Source organism: Helianthus annuus, chromosome 9 (assembly GCF_002127325.2).
Source record: "Helianthus annuus cultivar XRQ/B chromosome 9, HanXRQr2.0-SUNRISE, whole genome shotgun sequence".
Taxonomy (NCBI): Eukaryota; Viridiplantae; Streptophyta; class Magnoliopsida; order Asterales; family Asteraceae; genus Helianthus; species Helianthus annuus.
The window spans coordinates 171,494,804-171,507,125 of NC_035441.2; the positions used below are offsets into that span (position 1 = coordinate 171,494,804).

Consider the following 12,322-nt stretch of genomic DNA (forward strand, 5'->3'; position numbering starts at 1 on the left):
GTATTCACAGCGACGCGGCATCGCACCGCGTCCAGTGAACACTTCTATCAATACAGGAAAGCCTTACCTTAGGCATAGAAGGAGATGAACGTAGTGGTACGGCTGACACCGCACCATACGGACATTTTCGTCACGACAAGGGATGCAGGCAAGACGACGATGCGGCTAGCACCGCATCTCGCGTATTCCTTGATCACAAGTAGGAGACGCGGTAACTTCAGATGTTACCGCACGTAGCGATGCGGCTTGCACCGCATCCTATGTACTCAAGCAAGTGGTACTGACACCACAGTGCAAGTGGCACCAATGACAGTTACCTGTCAGAGCTACGTAAGCAATGGACTGACGTGGCGTAACCTCCATAACCGACGAGCCTGACACACCTGAAAAGGGGCAGCACGTCGTCAGTCCATCCATCATCATCCTCCTCCACTCCTCGGCTATAAATACCAACCCCAAACCAGGTTTGAGGTATCTTCTCACAACTCTCTCACTACTACTACTATCTTACTTTGCTTCCCAAGCAAACTACTGATTCTCACGCCGGAGAGTGGTAACAAGGAGCACCCCCCACCCCATCCTCCTTGTTACGAGTCACGGCTTGTTTCCTTGTGCAGGAGATCAACCACCGGTGATCCAGCCAGCGATCCTCGAGAGGAAGGGATTAACCCTTCTTGACGAGACCAGTGAGTTAACCCTGCCCGGTTAACCATTGTTTCATCAGCGGGGATCCTCTAGGTTTCTGTGTTGTGGTTTTTGGTGTTCTTTAGGGTGGCGAGTGTCTTAGGGTGGTGGCACATTGTTTTAGCTTGGTGGTTTTCAGTGTTTGTTTTGTTTGGTTTTTTTTGCATGTTGGGTGTGCTAGCTTCTTGCTAGTTTTTACCACTCATTCTTGAACACATGCACATGGCCAGTTACATGAATTATATGTTGAACTATGAAACTAACAGGGTTACCAGGACCTGAATTGACGACTAGCAACTACCATGTTGTTGAACAGGGATCTGAAACACAGATCTTATTTAGTTACCATAAAAAATTTTCAAGATTTATTTTGTTACACATTTAATTAATTAGTAACAACTATAAAATCTTACAAAGGGGTGTATAGGAGTAAATTAGTTTTATTTTAGTAAAAACAATAAATATAAATAATCTTTTTTAGCTGCATGTGCAAGAAATAAGTATGTTTCAATTTCAAAGCTAATCACCTAATAAAGTATCATTTTGAATATTAAAACACCTTTTGAATTGTTAGGGTTTTAGTCAATGATTGGCTTTGAATATATTATATAGAGTCTGGTCAAAAGTTGACTTATATTTGCGATGTATTAGTGACTTCAATTTCTTTTTTTGGTATATTCTAAGTTTCAACATTAATTAAATGACGTTTTTTACTTTAAATTTTAAAAAGTAACTTTAAAATACTTTAGTTGATTTAAAAATGATTCAGGAAAAGAAGTAGGAAGGGTAAGGTATTTTTAACCGGGAAAAAGCAACCTCGAGCTCATAATCCAGTCACAAATTCAAACCGTGGACCAGGAGTTTCTAACTTTCAAGTTTCTACTATATTCGTCACCCATGCATAAATTTATACATACGCATGGTACCAAAATATAATGTCAATGACTCAATGACATCTTAATCTTTTAAACCTAATAAGCATGGCCACAGCCACCATCGGGACGAAGCAGAATGGGCGAAGCCACGGATCGACACCGTAATGTGAGTGTTCGTCCGTGATCAAAGGGCAAAGATCGGTTCGCGCGCAGGCCAGCGTGTGAGCCCATTCATTTTTTCAATAGTATGTTTTAAACTATTACAAAATAAACTAATTATAATTATAGATAAACTTTTATAAAAGAAACTATTAATGAAATATGTCAAATTGTCAATGATGACTCGATCTCGTGAGTCATTTTGGTTTTCAACTCAAGAATCAAGAAATTCAATCAAATTACTTATAACAAGTTTTAACTTTAGACAACATATTATAATTGAAAGTTATAAGCGGTAATTTGACATTAAATCCAATATTTTATGATCAAACCAACAAAATGTGTAAAAAGAACATAGATTTTGCCATTAAAAGATTAAAGCATGGAAATACATGCACCTCAAGTGCATTTTCTTTCCATTTTGGGTTTATATAATATATAATCAATCCAAAGAGTTCAATAATAATAATAATAACAACAACAATAAAAGTACCAATAATAATAGCATTTCATTTGATGATCTTTGTTGTGTATGTCTTCAAGATCTTGGTGGTGGAAAAAATTGCGTACCCGGGATGAAAGCACAAAGCGGAGTTGGATACACGGATGAAGGGTCAATAATGGTGACAGCTTGATAAATGCTGTTGCTACTGGTGGTCGTCGTGCCCGACGTAATGAGATTAACGTCTTGATGTTGATTACCAGTGGTGGAGGAACTCTCTCCAACGGGATGGCTGTATTGACCCTGATCTGGGCCATGATCATACAGAATTCCGTTGAAAACATGTCCTCCGACGCTAATGGCAGTCTGATACGCCATCTGCTCGTTCGTTTCGTCCATTCCACTCACTCTAACGCGTCGAAACATCGCTGGAGAACTTACTTCCGCCGGAAATGGAAACCCTAGTTCTTGGGAAAGAAGTATGCATAGTTATTTAAAAGGATAAAGAGATCATGCGAGCCCATAACAAACAAACACATTCAGTAAAACAATTAACAACATATGATTGGGATAAAAATATAGTCAGATTAGCAGTGGCGGCTTTGATGGTGGGGGGGGGGGGGATGGGCACGCGATTTAAAAAAAAAATCCGACATATATATATGTTAATTTTTTAGATAGTAAACACATACCAATTCCAATATAGGCCCATTTACAAATAATTTTTTATGATTTAGAATTTAGCACACTCGGCATTAATTTTATTGAGACCAATACTAATTTGATCTTTTTTTAATATCAATAAAAATTACGGAATGACACATTTTTTCAAGCTCGAACAAGGTACGTAAATTCTCAGAGACGCCTCTGCAGATTAGATTTGAATAATCCAGACTAGAATCATAATCGGCAATATGATCACGGACACTTCTATCCCTTTTGGCAATGTGATCATTGACGCTTCTAACTTTCACTTTCGTTGTTAATTAGGATAATATCATTTTAACGAAACAGTAACACTTTGCCCTAACTATCCTATACTTGGTTTGAAAACAATTAACAACACTTGATTGGGATAAAATATAGTCAATTGTTCATTAGGGATATCGACAGATGGAACTAATATTTCGTTAATTAGAGTGAGATTAATGCTCTTACTCTTGAAAGCAAAATGTTAGAAGTGTCATTGGTCATATAATTAGTATGTATTATTATCGGGTAGTCGATCATAGTTTGAATTATTAAAATCGAACTTGCCTTAAACATTTGTAGTAATTGTTACCTGAAGCAGTATTCTGAAGATTCGTTGTAGGAACGGCCACACCACCACGGACATGGTGATGGTGTTGACGTTCCTCACGAAATCTCTTCAGATTATGTTCACCACCACCATCACCACCACTTGCAATCATCAGACTAAGTTGCTGATTACTTGAATTCTGTTCTTGAGTCGACAAAGAGAGTTGTTGATGGCGTTCGCGACGTTTGGCAGCTGGAACCCATGTGCTTTTGACGTGGGTTTCACATGGAAACCCACGGCTCCGGCAGCAAGTTCTACATCTCATGTGTTGGCAGTCCTTCTTCGCTTGGTTCCCGCAATCTTGACAACTCACTCCGCCATTCCCATCTCTCCCACCTCCATCTCCGAAGTAATCTCCACCAAACGCGTAACCCGCTTGCCTCATCACTGTAATATAATTATGCTAGCAATATATAGACGGGTGTTGATATGGTGGTAACTTACACAGCTAGTACGTAGATGTTCATGCTACTTCTAACACTATGAATGATTAATGTGCGTCCTCCTAGTGAGGAAAATCGACTTCGGACGTTCCTCTAAAAGTGGTTTACTTCTTTTGAACGAAGAAAATTGTAGGAAGGGCAGATGGGGGATCACCTATACTTATAGAAGTAGCTAGGGTGGTCATTTCAATTCGATGGTCAATTTTCTCCTTTTCGCGTGAAAGTTGAAATTGTATATTGATATATAGACTATTTTTTTATGTAAGTTGGTGTTAAACATACCTCTCTCAAAAAGTTGGTTTAGATTAATGTGGAATGTGGAAGTAGATACAGACACACCCTTTTATAACTAGAGTGACAATTAGAACTAGATTCAAGCAAATTAAGGGTCGTTACTGCTTAATTTGATATGGATGGATACAGTTAATCCATATCAAATTAAGTAGTCCAACCCTATCTTTTAACGAGTGATGGATTCAATGGTTGAGTTTGTATTGAGTTAAATTTATAATTTGTGAAAACATCTTTCATACGTAATAGAAGTTATAGAATTTGAATATATATAGGACCGGCCTCTTTCACATGTAAGATTGTGATTATGAAAATTTAAATTAAATACAATCTAAACTTCTTAAAAATTTTCAACAAATATAGGAAAAAAACTTTGGTCATCTATACTATATTATAAAGCATTTCCTCAAGGGTTTCTTAAAAATTAAGAGGTATAAGTTTAAATGCTTGTTATACAACACATAATGCATATATTAATTGTTTTTGAAGGGAAAATTTGTCTTCTCGCTAGCCTCTTCGTTTGTTCTAACTATACATGTAGAGAATTAGATCATGCAATTGGATAAATACTACATTCAGATTAAATTCTTACGTTAAAAATTTTGAGCTCCCCATGATTAAATGATTAATTAATTCAGATTAAATACTACATTCAAGAAGAAAATTATTGGATTATTTAAACTCCTCAGCCTCTTCGTTTGTTTTAGCTATCCATGTAGAGAATTAAATCATGCAATTGGATAGTATAGATTACTACATTCAGATTAAATTCTTACGTTAAAAATTTTGAGTTCCCCCAATCATAAACAACCTTCCTCGATTCATCTACATCCTCGTCGGAACTCGAAGACGTCACCGAAGCCAACCGGAGTCATCGACGGCAACATTCGAATCTCATCCTACAACCCTTTTTCTCCCCTCTCGAACACACCTACCGAAGGAAACAAGGATTCTGGAAACAAGAAGTATCACCGGAGACTTCAAAAGCGTCGCCGGAGATCGGAGAAACTCACCAGAGCAAGTCGAGGACCTTACAGCGTTCGGTATATGTCTTATTTACTTATTGCCAAACGATTCGTTATTAATCTTACATTAGAAACACCATCAATTCATTAATAAACATAAACTGTAAGTTTGATTTTCATGGGTTTCAGTAGGATGGGTTAACGTAGAAGATGACTTATTGTTGGTATGTTCAAATAAGATATAAAAATAAAAAGAACTAGATCTTGCAGTTCAATCAAGTTGTAGGGTGGTCTTATCCCGAGTCATATGAACTAGGGGCGCAGGTTCGGCTTCCCCCTGTAATTTCTTTGTCTGTTTTGGTTTTATTTTGTCAAGTTTAAAGAGCCCAATCTTGAAAACGTTCACACCATTCAAATCTGGTAAGAATCTGATTCCAACAAGTTTACATGAGTATTGTTTAGCATCTAGTTTTTTTCAATTTCATATTCACTTCTGCATATCGTCATTAGAGCTCCAAAGATTGAAGTTCATCAGTAAAATTTGGTTCAACTCAATACAAATCTTGTAAGTCTAAGGTACAGATTTCGCGGTCTGTTAATTATGCCATTATTGTATTTTTATTTGTTCCCGTATACCGAAACTATGCTCTTTTTATTATTGTTCCATTATTTTGTTTCTTCTCATATCATATCGTACGGATTATGTCATGCATTATCATAGTATTATTTGCAACTCTCGCTAATCAAACTATAATGATTGTTAATGCATTTTGTTTTTATATTTTTAGTTCACACAAATTGGTCACTTTTACTCACTTGTTCATTATTCTCTTATACAGAAATTAGGAAACTGTTCTGGATGACACAAAAAGTTAATAATTGAAAAATGTGTCAGGTATCTACACTATATATTACAAATGATAAAACCATATATGATTAAGATAGTAAACATTATTTTTTATTAGTGGCCAAACCTAATCCAATATATACATGACTCAAACAGGACAACATACAACAAACTCCTCGTCCGGTAGATGTAGTAGTGAAAGAAGAACAAGAAACTACCAGATAATTGTTTTCATAGCACTCTCGATGATGAAGAATGGTGTTTGGAAAATCTAAATGCGATAATTGAAGTGTGTAAGGCTTACGACTAAATTACAACGTATCACAATGCAAGTCGTTGACAATTGGATTTTTATTTTAAACTTTTATGTTTTTTAATTTTATTTTCGTATAGTGTGTGTTTATTGAGACACAACAATGGTTTTCATACGTACTTGCTACTTTTTATGTGAACTTATTATTAAGTATAATGACAACTCTATGATTTAAGTGAACCTTCGAAACTTTTTACATCTACCCTCCAGTTATGAAACATTTCCTAACTGTTTTATTCCCACTGCAACGTACGGGCAACCTACTAGTAAGAAAAAAGTAGCTAAAGTAAATACACTTCCAACTCTTTTTAAACTATTTTCTTTAAGAAAAAATCTTTATCACTTTAAGAAAATAATATATTTCTTAATTCACAATGTAATTGTTTTAAACTTGTACAAACGATTCTAAACATACAAATGAGTCTTAACGTTAGAAGTGAAGGGAATTTTTTTTTCTCATCTTGTCAACCACATATTTTAGTCTCAGAATCTAAAAAATCGTATATTACATTAGTAGAGTAATTATGTGTTACTTTAGAGTAACACACAATAACACTACTAGAGTAAATATACTATTTTTTATATATTTTGTAACTAAACATCATACTTAATTAGAAGGAAAAAAAATTTTCTTCACTTCCCATGTTAAGACTCATTTGTATTTAATCTTTACCCTCTCTATATATATATGTATATATATACACACACTATAATATAACTTTAAGTAATTACAACATTTATAATATATGTTGCAATCCTTTGTAACATATTGTTGACTTTTAAATTAACTTTTCTTTATGATTTTTTAAAAGGATCATAACATTTTCTTACGTTTATATTTTTAAAAATTAATACACCATAAAACGAGCATTATATTCTCCTTAATTTAAGTATAATACTCTATAGTCTTTTAGTAATTAAAAGGACATGTTACATGATTACTAGTATGCGTATCTATATTCTCCGCTTACGTGTGTACATTTTAGTTTGTGTGCATATATATATATATATATATATATAGGGAGCCGCTAAAATAGAAACCACCTCCAGTTGTAAGAACCGCGAGAACCCCTTTCCACCAATCAGAATATGGGGTATTTTGGTCATTTAACTCAAATGTCTAATCTATTATCTACTTTAAGCCTCCCACTCTCTCTCTCTCTGTCACTTCAATTAATTAAAGATCTTCTCTCATCTCTCTTCAAAACACATAAAAGACCTCTCCTCCCTCTCTTCAAAATTCCCAAAGCTTCAAACACCAAATTCACAGAGCTTCAAAATTCTCTCATCCTCCTCTAACAATTGACTATTTGAGTTGTGCGTTCACCACATCAAAGAAACTATCACCAACACCCATAATAATTGGCACCAATATCCACTTTTTTTCTCTTCAGTTTTCCTTCATTTTGAGATCCTAAATCACTAATCTTTCCTTCAAAGCTAGTTACTTTACCATCTGGGTACCTCTTAGTTTTGACAATCATTGATAAATCTTGATGGGCTTGAACAATAATCATCAAGATGTTGGATGAAGGCGGTGGTGGTGGGTGAAGGCGACGGTGGTGGATGGGTCACCCACACCTGTGACGGCGGCCCCCACCTTTCTCCGGCGACGCTGAAGAACCGGCCACCACCACATCGCAACCACAGCCCCACCCCCTCGTTACACGCTGAAGAAACACCACCACCACCACGGCTCCGATTTTGGGTTTTGAGGCCGACGACTCCGATGTTGGGGGTTGATGTCGACGGTGGGTGAAGGGCGACGATGGTGGTGTGTTATTAAATCTGATTTAATACCATCGATGCTGGTAGTGCCCGTCGATGCCGGTGGTGCCCCGTCGATGCCGGTGGGTGCCCGTCGATGCCGGAGGTGCTGGTGATTGAAGTGAGTTGCTTTTTGTTTTGATTTTGTGTTTGCATAAAGTGAGTTGCTTTTTTTTTAATTAAAGCTGGGATTCTGATGGTTTTTTGTGTTTTCATAAACTGAGTTGCTTTTATTTTGGAACTTGGATTGATATGTGTTTTTTATATCGGGGTTGAGCTGGCAGTGAATGAACTTTGATTTTTGATATGTGGGTTTGAGCTCATATGTGGGTTTGATCACTTATGTGGAAATTTTTGATATGTGGGTTTGATCTGTTTTGATATGATCGATTGGGGCGGCAATGATGCAAAAAAAAAAAAAAAAAATAGATTTTGATGACGATGGCGTGGCAAGGACGGCGGAGGTTAGGTTTTTGAACCTGCAACCCCACTTTGCAGCCTTTTTGATTATCGGAAAATCTGAGCCAAACCACGTTTTTTTTTCGAGATACACTTTGTTTTGATGTTGTTGTTTCAAAAAAAAAAAAAATTGAGGCGTCGATGACGATAACAACCTATCTGAGACACCTACCGAGTTTGTGATTTTTGGGTGCATTTGTTTTGCGATTTATGGGTGCGTTCGTTTTAACGTAAAACGTAAAAAACGTAAAAAGTTTTACGCAAAATGTAAAAAGTTTTACGTAAAAATTTCATGTAAAACGTAGAACATAAAAATTTTACGTAAAACGTAAATTTTTTAACATAAAAAGTAAAACGTAAAAAGTTTTACGTAAAATATTTTGTTTGTTGGGTTTTTTTTTAGGCGTCGATGATGAAAACAATATATCCGAGACGCTTCACCGAGTTTGCGATTTCTGGGTGCGTTCGTTTTTTCCTAAAAACGTTTTTGTAAAAAAAAAATAAACCGTAATCTTTTTGACGTAAACCGTAAACTTTTAACGTAAAAAGTAAAAAGTTTTAGGTAAAACGTAAATTTTTTTTACTAAAACGTTAATGTAAAAACGTAAAACATAAAAATTTAACGTAAATCGGAAAACGTAAAAAGTTTAACGTAAAAAACGCCGCTTGAAAAAATCGAGCGTAAAACGTAAAATGTAAAATTTTTAACGTAAAACGGAAAAACGGCGCGTTGAATAAACGACGCGTGAAAAAGCCGGGCGTAAAACGTAAAAAACCGACGCATAAAACGTAAAAAACCGACGCGTAAAACGTAAAAAACCGACGCGTAAAACGTAAAAAACCGGGGCGTAAAACGTAAAAAATCGGGGCGTAAAACGTAAAATAACGTTAACGTAAAAAATTGGCGCGTAAAATGTTAAAAAAACGTTAACGTAAAAAAACGTTTTTTGTAAAAAAAAATTAAACCGTAAACTTGTTAACGTAAACCGTAAACTTTTTATCGTAAAACGTAAAAACGTGAAGCGTAAAAAGTGTTACGTAAATTTTTTCGTAAGTTTTACGTAAAACGTAAAACGTAAAAAGTTTTTCGTAAGTTTTACGTAAACTTTTTCGTAAGTTTTTCGTAAATTTTTTTCGTAAGTTTTACGTAAACTTTTTCGTAAGTTTTTCGTAAAACGTAAAAAGTTTTACGTAAAACGTGAAAATTTTAACGTAAAACGTAAAAACTTTTACGTAAGACGTAAAAAGTTTAAATTTTTAACGTAAAAAGTAAAAAGTTTTACGTAAAACGTAAAAAGTTTTACGTAAAACGTAAAAAGTTTAACGTAAAACGTAAAAAGTTTAAATTTTTAACGCAAAACGTAAAAAGTGTACAAAAAGGGGCGCGTTAAAAAAAGTGAAAAAAACGGCGCGTTTAAAACGGCGTGTAAAAAACGCGCGTTAAAAAAACGCCGACTGAGAAAAACGACGACTTAAAAAAAACGGCGCGTAAAAAACGGCGTTAAAAAACGGCGCGTTAAAAAAACGCCGATTGTGAAAAACGGCGCGTTAAAACGGCGCGGAAAAACAGCGCGTTAAAAAACGGCGTTAAAAACGGCGCGTTAAAAAATCGGTGCGTTAAAAACGGCGCGTTAAAAACGCCGATTGAGAACGACGCGTTAAAAACGTCGATTGAGAACGGCGCGTTAAAAAACGGCGTTAAAAAACGGCGCGTTAAAAAACGGCGCGTTAAAAACGGCGCGTTAGAAACGGCATGTTAAGAAAACGCCGATTGAGAAAAACGACGCCTTAAAAAATGGCGTGTAAAAACGGCGCGTAAAAAACGGCGCGTGAAAAACGGCGCGTAAAAAACGGCGCGTTAAAAAACAGCGTTAAAACGGCGCGTTACGCTTGAAAAACGGCGCGTAAAAAAACGGCGCGTTAAAAAACGGCGTTAAAAACGGCGCGTCAAAAAAACGTAAAAAGTTTAACGTAAAACTTAAATTGTAAAAAGTATAAAAATCTTTTAAAAAAAATCTGAATTTAAAAATGTTTTTAATAAAGAAATTATGTTTAAAAAATAAAAGTAATAAAAAGTAATTAATGAATAGGACAAAAAAAGTAATTTAAAATTAATATATATAAAAAGACAAAATAGAGTTATTTTACTTAAATACCCTTTTGTATTATAATATTAAAGACATAATAAGACAAAAAACTTTTAATATTAATATTAACTACTTTTAATCACATCCATCCATCTAGTTGATCTAAGGGCCATAAAGTGGTTCTCATGGTTTTTACAACTAGAGGTGGTTTTCATATATATATATATATATATATATATATATATATATATATATATATATATATATATAGGGAGGTTCATTTGAGAAGAAAATTAAATTGAGAAGAAAAAGAACAAAGGGTATAATTGTAAAACATTAAATAGTTTTTCATTCATTTCATTTATTATTATCTTTGACTAATAAATTAGTCATAAAGACTATCATCCTCCACACTAAATTTTTTGTCTGCACACATCAAAATTTATCCTACACGTTTTGAAATTTATCCTATACATATCGAAATTTATCTTACACGGCTCGTAATTCATCCTACACACCTCGTAATTCATCATACACTTTAAATTAATTTTTTTTTCTTCTTTGAAAAAGTATATTCATTTGAAATAAGTTACAAATTTAATTTAGTTAGCTATTAAAAAGGAAGACTAACAATTAATGATCTATTAATTGTTAGTCTTCCTTTTTAATAGCTAACTAAATTAAATTTGTAACTTATTTTCAAAAAAAAAAAAATATTTTTTCAAAGAAGAAAAATGTAATTTAAAGTGTAGGATAAATTATGAGGTATGTAGGATGAATTATGAGTTGTGTAGGATAAATTTCAGTATGTGTAGGATAAATTTCAAAAACGTGTAGGTTAAATTTTGATGTGTCTAGGCAAAAATTTTAGTGTGGAGAATGATAGTCTTTATGATTAATTAATTAGTCAAAAATAATAATAAATGAGATTAAAGGAAAACTATTTAATGTTTTACAATTGTACCCTTTGTTCTTTTTCTTCTCAAATGAACCTCCCCCTATATATATATATATATATATATATATATATATATATATATATATATATATATATATATATATATATATATATATATATATATATAAAAGGTTCATAAAAGAACCATTCGTATGAAAAAAACTCCATGCTACATATATATGTTGTATATATATGTAGTTTGGAGTGTTTTGGATTTCTCACGAAAAATGAGGTTTTCATGATCCCTCAACACACAAGCATTATGTACACTCCTTGCGCTCAGAGCTAGATTATGACGTACCTTGGAGTCAGGCGCATTCGCCAAGCTCCATTAGCTTTGGTCCTTAATGTCTCAAGTCATGCAAGAACAACATAATTACCTTCTGATAGATATGGTAAGTGATTATCGTATTCATGAGCAAAATGTGGGGAGTGCTATACTTCTTATTTTTATATAGTAAAATCTAAAGATTTGTTTGTTTGCATATGAAAGTGAAACCGAAGCAAATGCAAACCTAATTAGCAAATGTAAACATAAGATAAAAACTCTAGTTTATATAAGAAACTAGCTAGCAATAACATCAGCCTTTAGATTTTATCAGGATCTATAATGGTTTGCTTAACTTAGATTAGATTAACATAATAACATATCGTTAATCAAATCCATTATGGGCACATTTTATGCTTTACCGTAGCTTAGCTTTGTCAAACTAATACTAGATTCAATTCTGT

At 34.2% G+C, this 12,322-nt stretch overlaps 1 protein-coding gene across 2 annotated transcripts; it reads right to left on the reverse strand.

Moving 5' to 3' along the window:
- Positions 1-2,058: 2,058 nt before the first annotated feature.
- LOC110874947 (protein SHI RELATED SEQUENCE 1) lies at positions 2,059-3,980 on the reverse strand. Of its 2 annotated transcripts, none has more exons than XM_035977871.1 (2): positions 3,443-3,980; positions 2,059-2,621 (listed from the first exon to the last, which is right to left on the reverse strand). In XM_035977871.1, exons 1-2 carry the CDS (start codon positions 3,843-3,845, stop codon positions 2,257-2,259), a joined length of 768 nt encoding a protein of 255 aa, XP_035833764.1. In that variant the 5' UTR covers positions 3,846-3,980; the 3' UTR covers positions 2,059-2,256. The 2 variants fall into 2 exon arrangements, with proteins under 2 accessions (XP_035833764.1, XP_021978956.1); XM_022123264.2 differs by having other exon boundaries at positions 2,059-2,627.
- Between the last annotated feature and the right edge of the window lie 8,342 nt (positions 3,981-12,322).

Coding starts and splice junctions, on each gene's coding strand:
- LOC110874947 (XM_022123264.2), bottom strand. CDS start 3,845: ATGAGGCAAGCGGGTTACGCGTTTGGTGGAGATTACTTCGGAGATGGA. Junction 2,628..3,442: donor TCTTCAGAATACTGCTTCAG/GTAACAATTACT, acceptor TTCTTTCCCAAG/AACTAGGGTTTCCATTTCCG.